The 18494-nt window shown below is 38.2% G+C and overlaps 1 protein-coding gene across 1 annotated transcript in view; it reads left to right on the top strand.

The window, feature by feature from the left end:
- The window catches only part of ntrk3a (neurotrophic tyrosine kinase, receptor, type 3a), a 206034-nt gene that overhangs the window by 82225 nt on the left and 105315 nt on the right, over positions 1 to 18494 (top strand). The window contains exon 4 of the mRNA XM_081355621.1: positions 1042 to 1110. Within this exon, the coding sequence (XP_081211747.1) occupies positions 1042 to 1110 (69 nt within the window). The remainder of the gene's footprint in view (positions 1 to 1041; positions 1111 to 18494) is intronic.

Genomic DNA, 18494 nt, shown 5'->3' with positions numbered 1-18494 from the left:
GCAGGTCGAGTTGGACGGGTTACATATGCATAATACCTTTCATTTCTGTGCCATCCTACTGTATTAGTTACTGGACTTGACACAAACATCATTTAAGCCCTGTTTACACCTGAGATGCGTTTTGGTTGATCGGATCACAAGTAGACGAGGGAGACACATACCCATTTACACCTGGTATTTGAATCTGTCTCTTTTAAATGAATGAATGAATGAGGCATTTATATAGAGCTTTCATATGTTCTACATACACCCAAAGTGCTTTACAATCATATCAGGGGATATGACTTTTGTCCACTTTCAACCACTTCTGTCCTGATTTCTTTGAGGGGAGGGTTTATGGGCGCGTAAATGTATGTTTTTTTTTTAACGCAGCTGGAGATGACAAAAAACACACGAAGAGCAGCAGCTTTGGTTTCTGCTCTGACAGCCACAAAATCATGCCGAGTGTGTGTGAGAGAAATCAAGAATGGTGAGAGAACATTGTGCTTGGTACATTTTTCGTCTTCAAACCAACCACTACGAAAGCAATCTGGTCTATTGCGTTTTCGACTACCTCTGGAAGTGGTCGAAAGTGGACAAGCTCAAAACATTTTAGACCCCGTTTACAGCTGTAATTAGCGTCATCCACTTGTGATCCGATTGACCAAAACGCATCTTAATACGAGGTGTAAACAAGGTTCTTAGAGACCCTCCCTTCTGTTTTGGAGTAATGCTTTCATCTCGGCCTCCCACATCTGAAAGCTCTGTTCTGAAAACATGGCTTATTTGCTTCACAGTCATTTCGCATTGTATTGAGTTTAGTGGCTTTAAAGGCTCCAGGCCTCCTCCTCGATTTAATTTGTTGTCTTCAAAATGACCAAGTCTCCGTTTATTGAATTGCCAGGCTGCAAGGTACCGTACTGTTGCACTTATTCTCGTAACTTTGGGCTGGTCGCCGCACTGCCGTTGTTTGGCTTCCCTGTGTTTCCTTTATCACCTTATCACAAATAATCAGTGTTAAATCATTAAACTCTCTCTCTCTCTGTTTTCTCTCCCCTGCAGAAACTTGTCTGGGAACCCTCTGACAACTCTCTCATGGCAACTCTTTCAGAATCTCCAACTTTTCGAGCTGTAAGTTAAATGTGTTTTTTCTTTCTTTCTTTATTCTCTCAAGCCTCTATTGATTTTAGCTGTGGTTCACACCACGTACAGATACCCTGCATGGTTGAATTTCATACCTAACACCATAAGCAACCAAGGATGCACCGTGATGCGTTTGTTGTGACACATTGAATGTTCTTTAATCAGGTGATAAAAGCACATTAAGCTAATTTCGCTCTCCAGTATATTTGACTTTCAAAATGGGAGAAAAACCTTTTATAATGAGCTAATTATTGTTGCTTATCATAGTTTTGGCTTTGTATGTATATATATATATATATATATGTATGTATGTATGTATGTATGTATATATTTATATATATATATTGCTCTATCCTCTCTATTATGATCATTTTTAACGTGTTTACCTGTTTATTTGCCTATTAGGTGAAATCAGTGTTAGAAAGTCGTTGGGCCTTTGTCTCAGGATTATGGCAAATCAAGTAAATCAATTTCATAATTATAGCGGAGGTGTCATCTCAGTCCTGTCCAACAAGCAAACACTAATCAGCTGAGTGCATAGGGCTTTATCCATACAGGCATCTGCGTCTGTGTGTATTCGTGTGCGCATGACTAAATGTGATATTTTAAGCCAGGGAAGCAGGACAGCTCCTCTGAGGTGGCCCATCTTCTCTGCAGGGTTAGCACGTCCTTTGGAGATCCTCCAAGGAGAGGAGTACTTTTGGATTTCCTGGGAGATATATCGAACATGTGTTGTCCTTAGAAAAAGGAAAGTGCTAACAAAAGCATGCGAGCATGTACTTTCCTCTATCTTGGTGGGTAACCATCCTAATTTAGCTACAGATTCAAGAGACAGCCTTCTAGTTAGCATGTTTAGCTTCGCCCTTTAGGTCTAGTGGCGTTTCCAGTGAACCTTAGGTTAAATATGTTCTTGTTTGTCATTTAAATGTGCAGATAACATCATATTATGGCATTTAGCTTCTTGGTTCATTCAAATTCTAGCATTCCACTTCCATTCTAGCATTCACAGCTGTGCTTTGGGCAAGTCATGTGATTAGACTAAGGGTAAATTAATTTTGTGTGACATAACGCAGGTCATATGGGTAATACCAGAGCCATGAAGCGATAATGATTGTGAGACACCCTCTCCAAAAGGACAACACAACCATTTTACATATGTGTACTGTTACGTAATACTAGCACGGATGCCATCTGCAAGTCTCTTGATGTTTTAATAATTTCTCGTTGGTTTTGTGTGGACTAATCCCTCTGTTAAAAATATCCCTACAAGCATCAGAGTGAATTTTGACACATTCGGAAAGCTGTCTATTGTATCTAGTATTTAGTATTTTCTAGCTTGAAGAATATTTAAATTGTATTTATCTATTTGTTATATATATATATTAATAATTTCTTAAATATTCATTATTATTTACATTTTTCAGCTCTTCTAAACGTATTTTCTTTTATTTCTCTAATTGGTGGAGAGGGTCTTCAGATTTATAGTCAGTGTAGTTCTTCCCTAGGAGTTTGGCAAATATCAGTGATTTAAAAAAATGAATTTGAAATCACACCAACTTGTTGCTTTAACGGATACATAGTGGATTGATTTGCAATTTCTGAGCTCATGGTCAGCTTTTCTTGAAAGGTTTATTGGGTATCTTTAAAAATCAATTGTCTTTATGGAGAAAATGAATGAGATTTTGACTTCTGGAACCTGAGCAAAGTGCCATGAAATGAAGTCATATTTTTTATGGCCAAGTACTGAGCAAACCATCTCCCTTTAAATGAAGTAGAACCTACCATAAATGTCCAGGATGAGAAAACGGGTACACCCCCCAACGCACACGTGCAACCCCTGTGATGATACACTTTTACTTGATTTCTGATGCACTTTGGGTGCTTCTATTATCAGCTTGTGACAGACAGTTGGTCGTCATGGAGCTGCTCCACTTGGGGACACAACTGTTGATTAAAAATGGATAAGCTGAAAGACGGTTCCTGTCCTTCAACCAGCATGGAGCCGAAATCATCATTCTTTAAAAGAGGACACTGTTTTCTGCTCTTTTTGTACTTGTTTTAGTTGTACTTGATCTTTTTCACATAATACAAACTGGGAATTAGATTAAATTAGATAAAGACTTTTTACTTATGTTTAAAAAAATCTGTGTTCCAACATTATGATCTTGAAATTTTATCATATTTTCAAATATTTTATTGTGTATATTATTTTGTATAATGCCATGTAACAACTTAATATACATGCATCATTTTTTTTTTAGCACATTAAAAATAGTGTAATTGGACACTGGCTGATTTCACTGAAGCTTAAATAGAGAGCAACAGTCGGGTTCCGGAAGTAAAAATACTCCATAGGGAAATTGATTTTGAACGATAACTTATAAACCTTTAAAGACAGCCCAACTGTGAGCTACGAGGTTGTTAATCGATGGTATTGGCTTCTGCTGAAGCCATCAGCTTGCATTATTTCAACTAATTGTGTTTAACAGCAGAATTCCTGATCGAAAAACTACATTACCAATGATGCTGTAGAGAAAATTCCACCAATCAGAGTCAAAAAAAGCAACGCGCACCAAAAAAGCTCTTAAACTTCGCCCACTCCCATGAAGCACTGCGAATGACATAATCGAGTCGGTCTCTCTACGCTCTCAAAATACTTAAATGTTGGTACATACTGTATGCATATTGTGCAATAAACTTAAAATATATTTTTATATAATCAACATTTGTAAATGAGTAGTTTTATATTTCGCCATTGTTTTTAATTTGATTATTCCGTTTGCAATGCTTAATGGCTTTAGGGATGGAAAGAGCTACAATCTCATGAAGTAAGAAAAGTTTCTTTTTTTTAATACTGTATTTTGAAATTTGAACAAACTTTGGAATGTTATGATTCACCTCGTAGCTGATTGGCTTGGTTCATGGCTTATAACTCTTTAACAAAGACTTTAAAAAAAAATCCCTATCCCAATGGGTAAATTAATGGAAAAAAACACTTCTGGAACCAGCGTCACGGAAAAAGGGGGTGGGCACTGTTGCACACTATATCAAGAATGGGAAGCTAATCCTTAAATACCGTTTTGTCCTCTAAAATGGCCTGTTCTTTAAGCAATAAATATGTCTGCCAGTGTGATTTCAACCATGGTTTTGGTATATGAAGCACATTCAGTGCTACTAAGCAGTCCTCACTACATGTACAAAGGTATAACTAGCATAATGGTTTAAGCACATTACTGCTTTACTTTTATATGCACTCTTGGAAGACTCTGATGCACCTGCCACAGTGCTGCCAAAATTTGAGACGCAGGCTGTGGGAATCACACATAATGTCTGCAGTCAGTGCCAGCACTGTCACTCTATAAGAACTGATGCGAACAACTGTAAAAACGTCTTAGCGCGAATGTGAGTGTTTGTCCACACCCACGCTCAAGTGTGCTCACACATGTAATTGCTGTCAGTTTTTCTTCTTGACGGCCGGGAGGTGATAGGGGCGTAGTGTGTGTGGCTCAGGACCGAGGGTATAATCACCGTGTAGTGGAACGACCCATGCAGAAAAGCCAGCCCACACTGAAACTTATTTATCACTGCAGTAGCATGTAGGAAATGTGCCAATTACCCATACCTTTTATGGAAACCCATGCCACAAGAATGCAAGGTCTGAATTGTCAATTCATTTGGTCCTTAATTGGTATATTATGTAATTAATTTGTTTTGTTTTTTAATCAATTGTGTGTGGTTGCCAAGGTGTTGCTAAGGTGTTTTGAGTGGTTGTCAAGTGTGTACTTGCTAGTCCAAGTCAAAAGAGCCCCATCAAGTCTCCCAATCTTGTCTGTAGATCCCTCCTAGTCTGTAGACATCTGTTTAATCATCAACAAAGAATTGTGTGATCAGTAATAGTACACCTCTGAATGCAACCAAGGGTTAGTTTACATGATGACAACGATATGTTAAAAATGGAAAAGTTCTTCCTTTGTGACAGCATTGGCAAAATAAAAACGATTGTCCATGAAAACGATTAAAAACACTGTATAATGCTGCCAGGCCAGTAGTTGGCGATGTCACTTTATAAAGAAACACGGCACGCCTATAGACTGAACACGTAATATGCATGCGCATGATGTCACCTTTTTCACAAAATTTTTGTTTACACAGAAGTTTTTCATTTTCAGAAACTTGCACTTTGAATTTTTTTTCAAAAGTTTGCTTTTTCAGACCCCCGAAACGCTGTTGTCGTGCAAATGAACGACCAAATCGCATAAAAAGTGTACAGTTTTAGTTAAAAAACAGTATCGTTTAATATAATGTTAGCTAACTGCATGATTTGTACATTTCTAAAGTGCATAACTTAGACACAGTCACCCCTGATAGCAGAACACTCTAAATTGTAATTGTCATGCATTTTCTTTAAAGCTGCTTTGAAACAATATTGTGAAAAGCGCTATACAAATAAATGTGAATTGAACTGTATCGTGTAAACGACCCCTAAAACTCTTTTAATTTTCTCCTTTAAAAAGGAAATAAAAGGGAATTTAAACTATTGATTCGTTTTACTTGAACCATCTAAACCAAAAGATTCACTAAAACGAATTAGACATGCAAATTACAAAATAAACATTGTGAAATTAAAACATTACTACTTCTATTAGATATTACTAGAAAATGAAAGGATTGGCGAAAGACTGATTTTGATGTCTTTTTTATGATCCCTGAAATTTCGTCTTAGATAACAAAATTGTGGCAAAAATTGCATTTTACGTACATACTCTTCGTAATTTACATTTTCATTCTCCTCGAGCACTAGCTGTCCCAAAAAGGATGAAGAAAAACAGTAAGGACTGCAGTAATCAAGACAGACATAGAGTGAGATGGAGAAAACTGCATTCAGCAGGAAAATTGTGGCCTGAAATCAGATATCTCACGCAGACTATATTGTACAGAGTGAATGACCATAATTAGTCTGCTTTGTACAATAACACAGCGGAGGACACTGGAGTAGCCTAATCTGAGGTGCAGATGTAGGCCAAGTGTCTCATTTATGTTTATTTGCTGCAAATCCATTTATCGTAAATAAGCTTGAAGAGGAACAGCGGGAAGGGCTGTAGTTTTTCCGTTTTCTCAGTTATCTATTTTCTGACATTTTTGCTTTTTTACAGCAGAACCGAAGAGATTGAGGCCTTTCGACTGTAACAGGGATGTCATTGTTGGATTGAACATTTCTCTGACAGAATATACCTTAACCTCTCACTCCCATCCCCCCCTTTTTTGTTGTTATTTTACAATCTCAAGGCAAGCGTGAAGTATGCCTGGATGTTTGTCAGCTTGCCCTTGAGGTGATCTTGATTTTAAAGATGTCCGCTGATCCTTCACGACAAGTCCTTGATATCTCTCGCATTGTCAGAATTTTATTGACATGGAGAGTCATTGTTGGGCAAATCAAAGCAGAAAGTATCTCATGCAGTCACGTGGCTGGGGCTTGACACATTACAGACTCAGATCAAAACGATAAGCGGGTCTAACAGGAGGGATTTTCTTATCATAGTTCATATAGACCTCTGTATGCACACTGTATGTCATTTTATTTATTTTTCTCATAAAGATAAACTTCTCAACTGGTTGGTTTCTGCTCAGAAATGGGTTACAGCAGGTTTGATCGACACAATCATGGGCAACTGGGTTAAAACAATGCTAAATGCTATGTGAAATTAACCAGATAGCAATATAACAAGAGAGGAATAAATACTCTATACGTTTTATTGTTTATATACACTCAGCTAAAGGATTATTAGGAACACCATACTAATACTGTGTTTGACCCCCTTTCGCCTTCAGAACTGCCTTAATTCTACGTGGCATTGATTCAACAAGGTGCTGAAAGCATTCTTTAGAAATGTTGGCCCATATTGATAGGATAGCATCTTGCAGTTGATGGAGATTTGTGGGATGCACATCCAGGGCACGAAGCTCCCGTTCCACCACATCCCAAAGATGCTCTATTGGGTTGAGATCTGGTGACTGTGGGGGCCATTTTAGTACAGTGAACTCATTGTCATGTTCAAGAAACCAATTTGAAATGATTCGAGCTTTGTGACATGGTGCATTATCCTGCTGGAAGTAGCCATCAGAGGATGGGTACATGGTGGTCATAAAGGGATGGACATGGTCAGAAACAATGCTCAGGTAGGCCGTGGCATTTAAACGATGCCCAATTGGCTCTAAGGGGCCTAAAGTGTGCCAAGAAAACATCCCCCACACCATTACACCACCACCACCACCAGCCTGCACAGTGGTAACAAGGCATGATGGATCCATGTTCTCATTCTGTTTACGCCAAATTCTGACTCTACCATCTGAACAGAAATCGAGACTCATCAGACCAGGCAACATTTTTCCAGTCTTCAACTGTCCAATTTTGGTGAGCTCGTGCAAATTGTAGCCTCTTTTTCCTATTTGTAGTGGAGATGAGTGGTACCCGGTGGGGTCTTCTGCTGTTGTAGCCCATCCGCCTCAAGGTTGTGCGTGTTGTGGCTTCACAAATGCTTTGCTGCATACCTCGGTTGTAACGAGTGGTTATTTCAGTCAAAGTTGCTCTTCTATCAGCTTGAATCAGTCGGCCCATTCTCCTCTGACCTCTAGCATCAACAAGGCATTTTCGCCCACAGGACTGCCGCATACTGGATGTTTTTCCCTTTTCACACCATTCTTTGTAAACCCTAGAAATGGTTGTGCGTGAAAATCCCAGTAACTGAGCAGATTGTGAAATACTCAGACTGGCCCGTCTGGCACCAACAACCATGCCACGCTCAAAATTGCTTAAATCACCTTTCTTTCCCATTCTGACATTCAGTTTAGAGTTCAGGAGATCGTCTTGACCAGGACCACACCCCTAAATGCATTGAAGCAACTGCCATGTGATTGGTTGATTAGATAATTGCATTAATGAGAAATTGAACAGGTGTTCCTAATAATCCTTTAGGTGAGTGTATATATATATATGGTATTTTGGTAAAAATTCATTGGTCACTATTAAGTAGCGGCTAGTCAAATTATCCAGATGCTAATATAGACCGGTTGTGTGGCTTGCCGTCATTCTCAAAAACTACAAAACTAGTTAAGAACAGCCTCTTTTACCAAATTGTTCACCATTACTTGAAGATAGCTGGTTAGCAGTGCAAGCTAGTGCCTTTTACTGTATCTAGCCAGGATTCTGAGAATTTTCTAGATTACCCTGCTTAGCGGAAATGATTTAAAAAAATTAATATTCCTTGAAGACCACGGTACACACTGTAAGCCTTTTATGTTTTTAGTAGGATACAGGCTAATAATGAGTCAGCAGGTTTTATCTGACACACTCAGGGTAAAACTATGCTAAATGCTAATAATTAAATAAAATTAGCCATATTAATGCGTATTGATAGCAAAATAACAAGAGACGAGTTGACTCTTTCCTTATCTTTTGGTGTTGAGATATATATATATATATATATATATATATATATATATATATATATATATATATATATATATATATATATATATATATATATATATATATAACAAACTGCTGTATTTTGGTGCAAATTCATGGTCACTTGGTAGCAACTAGTCAGATTAGCAGGATGCTAACAGACCGGTTGTGTGACATGCCCTCATCCTCAAAAAGGACAAAACTAGTTAAGAACAGCTGCTTTTATCCCATTTTTCACTTTTTCCTCTTTACCTTAAGTTAGCTGGTTTGTGGTGCGGAACCTAGCGACTTTAGCTAGCCTCCTTGTTTCTGAGGATTTTCAAGTGCGAGTGAGGCGACAAATGGTAAATCTTCTGTACCCGCTCGGAGGATGATGATATGATACAAGCCTATTTACGGCCAAAGCACAAAAGCGCATTCGCCACACTCCGCAGACTCAGTCACTCAGCCGCCGCTTTCAGCCTCCCGGCTAGCAGCTGCGAGCACCATCAATCCGTTTTATTCTGTTGACCTTTCTCTAATCTCAGTCTGTATAAAGCGGCTCCCACAGACACGAACTTCATGTCTGGCTCATCGCTCGAAGGATCATCACCGTTTAAAAAAAAGGACTAAGAGTAATAGTGACAGTAAACAAGCTGCGGGGAGACTCTATTTTAAGGCATTTATTTCCCACATTTACAGCTGTCTAAAAAGTATTAAAAAAAATGAAACTGAAACAAAACACTGCAATTTGGTTTTTAGCCAGGGAGCCGGGCTAACAATTTAATCAGATTATTTAACAGGCCTAGTGTTGTCAATGAGCCAAGGTAGTTAAATAATATAACAAAGTAATTATGTTTTCCAGGATGTATGAATGACCCAATGTAAGCTTTAATTGCATGGATAAAAAGTTATGTAAACAATTGATGAGAGAATGCTAATTATCAGGGTTGAGCTTGAATATTAAATTAATGTAAAACAGTTTAGAATGTTATCATTTTAAAATAGAAATCTTGTAGAGAACTGCTTTCTAGACTGAGAAAAGCCAGAAAGACAACAACTCCCAGAATGCATTTGCTTCGCTGCCCTACGAGGCCACTCCCAAGCCACGCCTACCGGTCACAGAGGGCAGTATCGGAAGAAATTATACAACTAGGCTACTAGTTGACTTAACTGAAAAGACGTCGTTTTATCATGAGATCCCCCCCCCCCATGGGTGGGTTGAAAACATGCGGGATGAGCTCCTACTACTGGCTGTAGTCTCTCGCCTCTGGCCAAAAAAGCCTCCGATGACGCAAAATGATGATTTTTGCGTCATCTGAGGTTTTTTTTCCCAGACACACAATATAGAAATCTCTTGTCTCAAGGGGACATGAGGGAGGGAAGCACAGTCATTTGAAAATACTACCAGGTTTCGGTGAAGTATCCCTTTAAAGGGATAGTTCACTTTGAAATTAAATTTTGGTATGTTTTAGCTTACCTCAAGGGCATCCAAGATGTAGGTTTCTTTTTTTCCGCAGTAGTTTCAATTTTGATATTTTTAGGTCAAACCGTTCTTGTCTGTCAGTCATATAATGCAGGTCTATGGTCACGGTCTCAAAGAGCATGCACAGAGTCCAAATTAAAACAATTCCCCATCGTCCAAATTAAACAATTCCCCATCGTAAGTACACATTGATGGCCTAAGACACGAAACGAGCGGTTTGTGTGAGAAAACGAACAGTATTTATATCGTTTTTAGCTCTTATACACAGCCACGTCCAAGTGATCTGAGGGCTCGCGCGCTTCCTGCTGTGTGACGTGTACGCAGACTGGTGCATAGATATATACACTAGATGTCTCCTTAAAGACATTCGTTCCAATGAACTGCCGTAGCCAAGTCTACATCTAGTGTATACATCTATGCACCAGTCTGCGTACACGTCACACACCAGGATGCGCGCGCGCCCTCAGATCACTTGGACGTGGCTGTGTATAAGAGCTAAAAACGATATAAATACTGTTCGTTTTCTCACACAAACCGCTCGTTTCGTGTCTTAGGCCATCAATGTGTACTTACGATGGGGAATTGTTTAATTTGGACGATGGGGAATTGTTTTAATTTTGACTCTGTGCATGCTCTTTGAGACAGTGACCATAGACCTGCATTATATGACTGACAGACAAGAACAGTTTGACCTAAAAATATCAAAATTGAAACTACTGCGAAAAAAAAGATACATATACATCTTGGATGCCCTTGAGGTAAGCTAAAACATACCAAAATTTAATTTCAAAGTGAACTATCCCTTTAAGTTCATCAGTCTATCAGAAGTCAGCTCTAATAAAATTTCCAGCCATCTCAAGTGACAATGGGGGCAGGGAATTGTGAATGAACTGTTATCCTTGTTTTATTCTGCAGAACAGGGTCAGAAATGGTGCAGGAACTGACCGTTTTTGGAAAAAATAGTTTTGAAGTTAGATGAAAGTCTATGGTATAATTTGAAAGTTTTCTCTGAAGGGACCTGACCTCCCTCGACTCCAGCGTCGCAACCTGTGGAATCGGTGCCCGTTTTAGTAGTGATTGCACTGCAGGTAGTGTCCATCCGCTGAGTGGAACCATGCCCAGCCATCTAACAAATGCCAATTTATTGTGCAGGTAAAGATCCTGGCTCGAGTTCACTTTTAAATCTCTGTCAAACATGACACAAAAAAAGTGCGGTAAAAAAAACACCACATACTCACTCATCTTGTTTGTCTGCAACATAATGAGATTACTGACTGGGAGAAAACTGTTAAGCCTGGTGACACATTGTGGAGGGAGATCGTACATTAATCCTCGGTTTATAAGGATGCTTAAGTCATTATGCATGTGGAAAAAGATTAAAATGCATATATTCATTAGTCTTGGGACTGTTAAACAGAACTTGGCAATATTGCTGAGAATCCATTTTTCACAGTTCCCTTCACTTCTTACAAACATTTCTGATTCCTATCAAACCTGGCAGCATTTGTGACGCTTTAAAGACGGCTTGTTTAATGTCGTACATGCTAATTAGCATCACAGAAGAAAAAAAACACTGCATATCTGCACTGCTTTTAGTGGTATACTCAACAAAATATTTGACGCATGAAAAAAGCTGTGATTTTTCACAAGAATATAACAGCAAGATAGGACTGTGAAGAACGTGTTTTGACAGTTTTAAACCGAGCTGAGCAATTTTAGCGGGTATAGAGGTACTTTTTGTCTCTCGCGTTGACTTCTGACCCCACCTGTTACCATGACTACACGTGATCTTGTCTATCTATCAAGACAAGGCCAAGCTTTTGTTACACCAACTAGTGAAAGTGTGAGAAGAAAACAGAGATGCTTGACAGAAATCTGTCTGTAATTTCCTGACCAACACGCTTCTCTGAGGAACACAGACCTGCATATACTAGCACTCTGAAAGTTTTACAGATGAAAATCAGTCATAAGCAATTCATAAGCTAAAAAGTCATCGGTATGCCATGGCTGTGCTACTTCAAAGCTCTGTGTGCATTGCTATATACTTTGGATGCAGACCAAACAAAATCCTTGAATCATGGAACAGTATGGAAATTTAGTTCATTGCAGTGCCTAACAGAAATGCAGATATGAAAACAAAATTTAAAGGGGGGGTACAATGGTGTTTCATGTATTCAGAGTTGTTTACAGTGTTAAAGAGATGGATTCTCATGCTAAACATGGGCAAAGTTTAAAAAAAATATTTTGGACGAATAACAGAGAATTTCTGTGCCGAAAATCTTACTTCCGGGTTGGTACAAGTTTCGGCTGTTTTTTTTCGATCTTGGATCTAATGACGTAGATGAGAGTGGAACTCCTTATATGAGCATTTCTCTCGGAAAAGCGCGCCCGCGCACACGTCGACCAGAGGAGAGCGAGACCGCGCACATTAACGCGCTTCAACAGGAAATCATCGGCAGCCAGCGCTGCATAGGATTTGTTCAAGAATGTCTCCAAAAAAGTGTGTATTTGGATGTGAGGGAAAGCTTACCGTGTTCAGCTTCCCAAAGAACCCAGTGTTACAGGAACAGTGGATGCAGTTTGTTTTTCCGGGGCAGCAACGGAGTGTAGCAAGTGCGGTTGTGTGTTCTGGTCATTTCAGTGACGAATGTTTTATTAACAAGGCCCAGGTCGACGCTGGATTTGCAAATCGTTTGCTATTAAAACGTGAAGCGGTCCCAGTGATAAAAGACCCCATTCATGTAAGTACAACTGGATCAGATTTCTGTCTTTTGCTGGAAATCAGCGCTGCCGCTTGACTCTATAGCTCCGCCTCCAGGACCTTGGCTTTTTCCGGAGAGAATCGGAAAGCTGTATTTTTCTTTTATAAATATAATAAAACTAAACACTTTTTGGAGATATTAAGGATGCACTACTACTCTATAGGTACTCAAGATTAACATGAGATTAGGTGAAACTGTGTATGTTATGTACCCTTTAAGAATTTACGCACTATACCAAATATTAACCCTAAGTATTGGCTGCAGAGTTACTTTTAAAAGTAACGTGTGACAATATCGCGTTACTCCCTAAAAAACAAAGTACATTCATTTTGAGTAACTTAACAAAGTAAGACTTTTGTTACACTTTTTCTTTCCAGGGCTGGGCTTGCTTGCTTGTTTTTGTAATAATAATAAAAAAGTTATATTTAAATGTACAGTTTTTACGGAACCCCTAAAGGGACCTTTGCAAAAATAAAAATTCTCAGGCTTTCAGGTGCTCACGAGAAACGTATAAACTTAGAAACTCACGATAAGGTAAATTGTGTAACAGTAATTATATAATTATCTACAAGGCCTTGTCATGACACTCATATGCATACGTTTGTTGCAAATGTATTTATAGCTGACCTCTTTCATTGCGATCATGACTGAAGACGATCTGGCAAAGTATATGGTCAGATATGGGGTTCGTCTTGCAGTTAGAGCATTTTGCCGTCAAAGACTTGCGGCATGTGAAACCACCAAGTCCACTGTAATACATATACGAGACAAGATGCAAAAAGGTGTCAGTACATCTGCAAATGACGGGGTTTTATTAAACAAACTTTCAGGAATCGGCAATAAACATGCATCTAAAGAGACCAGACGACTGGAAATCGGGTGGCTTCATTTTCACAAACGAGAATTTCACCAAGTTCGATGCTGAATGTCTTCAATACTTGAGTACTCTTTTCATCGAAACAGACTTCTAGACCTTAAAATGCGTTTTAAATGTCGCTCACTGTCGAAATTCAAAAACAGAAATAATGTCTTTGTATTGAAGTCCTAGTTTTAAATAGATTACGATTAATTCATGCGCATCCACATCCATGCTCTTGTTTTCTTCATAGTAAGATGGCAGTGACGCAAATTGTACGCAAACCGGAAATGTAACGCGTGAGCACGAGATAAGTTTCTTGTGAGCATGTGAAAGTCTGTATATTTTTATTTTTGCAAAGGTCCCTTTAGGGGCTGCGTACCTTTAAATGTGAAAGGAATAAGCCTCAGGCTGAAGGGTATGCAAATTCACACCTGTGCACCTCACATTACTTGTAATGCCTTACCCCCCAACACTGATTAGTTATAAGAAAATATATATATATATAGAAAATAATTAGGGTTAGTTATGGTATTTTAGTTATGAATAGTTTTGTTGGTTTTTACATCTGCAGTTCATAAATGGTAGAAAAAATCTGATCAGCGGTCATACTGATTGCACACACTTTTTAATGTTTTGTTTTACATAATATGATATAATATATATGCCATGTGTTTGTGTATGAGAATACTATTTTATTTTGATTTGATTTGATTTGATTTGATTGTAAATGGCTAAATAGAATTAAATTGGTGTCACGTTGATTTTAATGCTTTGAAAATCTAACGTTTGAAAGAGGAGAAAACGCATGCTACCTCTTTCTTGCATTCTATTTATTTATCTCTTTCTCTTTCCCTCTGCCAATCTCTTTCTTTCTTTTGCGGTGTTAGGCCCTTTATGTGTGGAATAATAGGAACGATGCTTTCATATTGATTGTTAGCATGAGGTAATCACTCAGAAGATGAAGATAATAAGCTCAGTAGAGAACTATGGAGAGGGACATGACTGATGCCTGGCAAAATGTTCATGCACTGGTAATGATGTCCCCCTGTATTGATTATTACTTCCCACTTACCCCGGCGATTAGTTTACATATTTAATGAAATTCAGTTTAAAAAGCTAAAACATTTATTCAGTCTTTTTTGCGCCATGTATCTATTGCAATATCAATGTCCATCCTTCACAATTTGCCTAATGCGTTTTTTATCAAGATGTTAATCCAAGACTGATGGGGGCAATATATTTCTATGAAATATGGATTTTCAATGGAATACTCAACGCAAAGGGTTGTGGGTTACAAGAGCAGGCAGAAAGTGAGGGAGCTGTTCAGGGCTGGGTGATGCAGATAAGAATATTTTTTATTAATTGTTTATTTTTTTATAATTTGGTTCTTTGTTAGGTCTGAAATGGCTTTTTTTTTATTGAAAAAAAAAAAAGAAAAGTGTTAAATTTAAGAATTAAAATACAGTAAAATACTCTATTACAGTAATTAATCAAGTCATGTTGCTAAACACACATATACTTATGATTTTATATATATATATATATATATTTATATATTTTTTGATTAATGAAATTAATACTTTTAAATTTTACACACATACACAAACTTGTCTGTCATTTCCAGATTTTTCCATGCCAGAAAATGGAAGTTACCAGCGTGTGTGTTGTTATCTGATGTCACCGGGTCATCCAGTAACACAATCTCATACTTCCCTGCCCACTCGTAGGCATATTCAAGCATCACTCACGCTTTCTCGGGTCACGGCAGACCACAATCAATCTCTGTCGTTCCCCTTCGCTCGCTCTCTGTTGTGCAAACACTACTCATGCCTGACAGAGCAGCGTTGCATGTTTCGCTCCCATCCAATCCATATTGACGTGTGTCATTTAGAGCTGTGGTCAATGACGAGTCTTTATCACTCCCTTCGCTCCCACTGCCCGCTGACAGCTTCCAGTCTAGAGCTTATGAAAAACACCAAAACTGCTTAATGGAAACTGCCTACTGCCACCGTAAATGGTAATGTCAGGCAGTCCCAAGATGTGGTGGAGAAGTGCAGGTTGGGAAGTGATACCTGCTGTTTGGAGCTCATCCAGAAAATCCATATGGATTGAGACGAATGTGGATTTCCATACTTTGAAGCTGGCAGTGCAGGCATATTGTGAAGGTAATGATGCCGAAGGTGTGAGAGCCCTACAAATACCGGTTCGCTTTTCACCAAGTTTGTCTCAGTGTCTACGTGAGAATTTATTTGCGGATTTGTTTGAGAAAGTTAGGCAAGAAATGGCTTTCATTGTCTTTTAATGGAGAGTTAAGCAAACAATTTGTCTTTTTTTTCTTCCATTTTTCGCCTCCGTCAGGTACCGTGGGATTGTATATGACACCCTGTTTGATTGATAATTAGGTTGTGATGACTGGAGGGACTTATAACTTTAATTATAATATGATTAAACAATGCCCCCCTCACAGATCAGGCTAACGATGCAGGAAAGCCAATTTAATCCCTGTAAGAATGACTCTGAGCATCACAGGAACGGTAATGAGAGCTTGCAGAGAGAACCCTAATATCCGCCGCATGAGGCTCGGTCTCCCTGCGAGCAGTTGTCACCACACACACACTTGAATGGGAAACTTTCTCTTTTACATTCATTGCTCCTAATAAAAGGTAATGGCCCCCAACACTGCACATTTTGGATGTCACTTTTTTGACATCCAATTTGGTTCATAGAATCATTTACTGTTTCTAAGTGTTTCAGATAATTCTGCCCTAAGCTTACTGCTTTTTTAGACAATGGGTAGGCTAATTATTGTCTTTATTTGGCTCATTTGGAACATTTTTGTGGAGACATATTTTGTCTAAACTGCAGTTGCTATTTTTTCCATGTAAAAATGCACATGCGAGCACAAACACACACACATTTTTGCAAATGTGTTATTTGTTTATTTATGTGTATACTCTAAATTATTTAATTATATTTTTTGTTTACACACTTTATATAAACATTCTTATTATTGTTATTTTTATAATTTTTATTATATATGAATCTGTTTATTATTTATGTATGTATTTATTTTATATTTATTTTTAAAAGTGTTACTGTTAATTTGGTATGTATTCATTTATATTTTAATATACATGTATACATACTAAGATTTATTATTATTATTAAGAAATAATTTTATAAACTAATAAATGTAATTTTGTAAAATTGTGTGTAATTTTAATATAATATATAATAATTGATATCATTTATTTGATCTGTTTGACTTTATATACTGTATATGTAAATGCATTTATTTATTTAAACAGAAAAAAAGGCACAAAAGCTGTCACTGGGATGGTACCATTTCAAAAGGTACACCTTTTCTATCTAAAGAGTGTGTGTTAGTACTTCAGAGGTACATATTGATACCTAAAGTGTACATATTAGTACCTAAATGGTACATATTAAGGGTACCGTCCCAGTGACATCTTTTGTACCTTTTTTTTCTGAGAATGTATTAGAGTTTTTTGTTCTGTGTGTTGTCAACTTCTCCTCCTCTTCCATACGCACTGGGATGCCGTCACCTGGAGCGATATGGCCTAAATGTTTAGTCAAATGCATGTACATGAAATTGTCTTCTCTGAAAGCATTCGATGCTCAGGTTAGGACCTCAATGGCTGGAGCTTAAACTGCCGCCCACTGTAATATGTCATAACGTATGACCCCAGCAGCTTGAAACTGTAGAGCACCCAGTCAGAGCCGTGTCCCCCAGCTTAACCTTTCATTGGCTCCATATAATGAATCTGAATGGATCTGTCAGTCTACATCCAGGCCTAGCGTTAGAGCTGGTTCTGTCAGCCATTTTATCCTAAGGGAAAGTGCTTTCTAACATTACGGGTGTACCTAGCTGCCCTCTGCTACACTTTATTTGCACTCGTTGTCGTTGGCTTTAACCTTTTATTTGCTGCCTTGCTTCACTTTGCTTTCGAGTCTAATCGGCACCAAAATAATCGACCTTGCAGCAGGTATAGCCTATTTCTCAATTGTCATTAAATCTGGATTATGCCGTCTTTCTCGTCCTCCATGTTTCCTCTTATTGGAAAAGTGTTTCCAGGGAGAGAGTTAGTTGAGTTAGTACATATGGGTTTAACTCATCTAACAATGCAAATTTGATATTTACCCAGCATGTCTTGAGAGCTCCCTGAACATACGCTAACGCCGCCTTCTGATTATTTATGTATAAATTCTGCTCATGTTGTGTGCGCTACTGTATGCAGATGAACAATTTATAAGAGGAAGAATGAATAAAGCATTTTTTGAGTGCTTTTGAATTGATTCATATTATAAAGGCTCAATTATACTCTCCGTCTTAGCTAGGAAGCTAACCGCTGTTTGTCACCTCCATTGCAATGACACTTTTCATTAAGGCATGAGATGTGTGTATATTACCATTTATTTATCAGTATGTGCGTTCCTTGGCCCACTGTTCAATGCTCTAGTGGATTTATTCAATGGTGTCCCATCGTTTGACTGTGCGGATACAGAAGCACATGCATAATGTATGGCTACTATGCAGATGTACTTCAGACCACGTTATTTTGGCATTTTTTTCAAGCACCCAGGCTCGATGCATCAATGCCCCCTGTGTTTTTTTCTTTTTCTTCCCCAGCTAGCAGTCACCTTGACATTTTGAAAGGTTAATTTGATATTTTATTCAAGTTAGCAAGTTATGAAAATAGTTACTCTCTCTAGCTGTAAATTAGCTCTCCTAAGAGCACCCTGATGAAAAAATAGCTTTAACTAGTCGTATGTAATAGTGCACTTGTCAGCTGGTCTTTA

Source organism: Scardinius erythrophthalmus, assembly GCF_964197995.2.
Source record: "Scardinius erythrophthalmus genome assembly, chromosome: 24".
In the NCBI taxonomy this organism is placed as follows: domain Eukaryota; kingdom Metazoa; phylum Chordata; class Actinopteri; order Cypriniformes; family Leuciscidae; genus Scardinius; species Scardinius erythrophthalmus.
The sequence above is the reverse complement of the archived record's forward strand: the minus strand, read 5'-3'. Positions and strand labels throughout refer to the sequence as shown.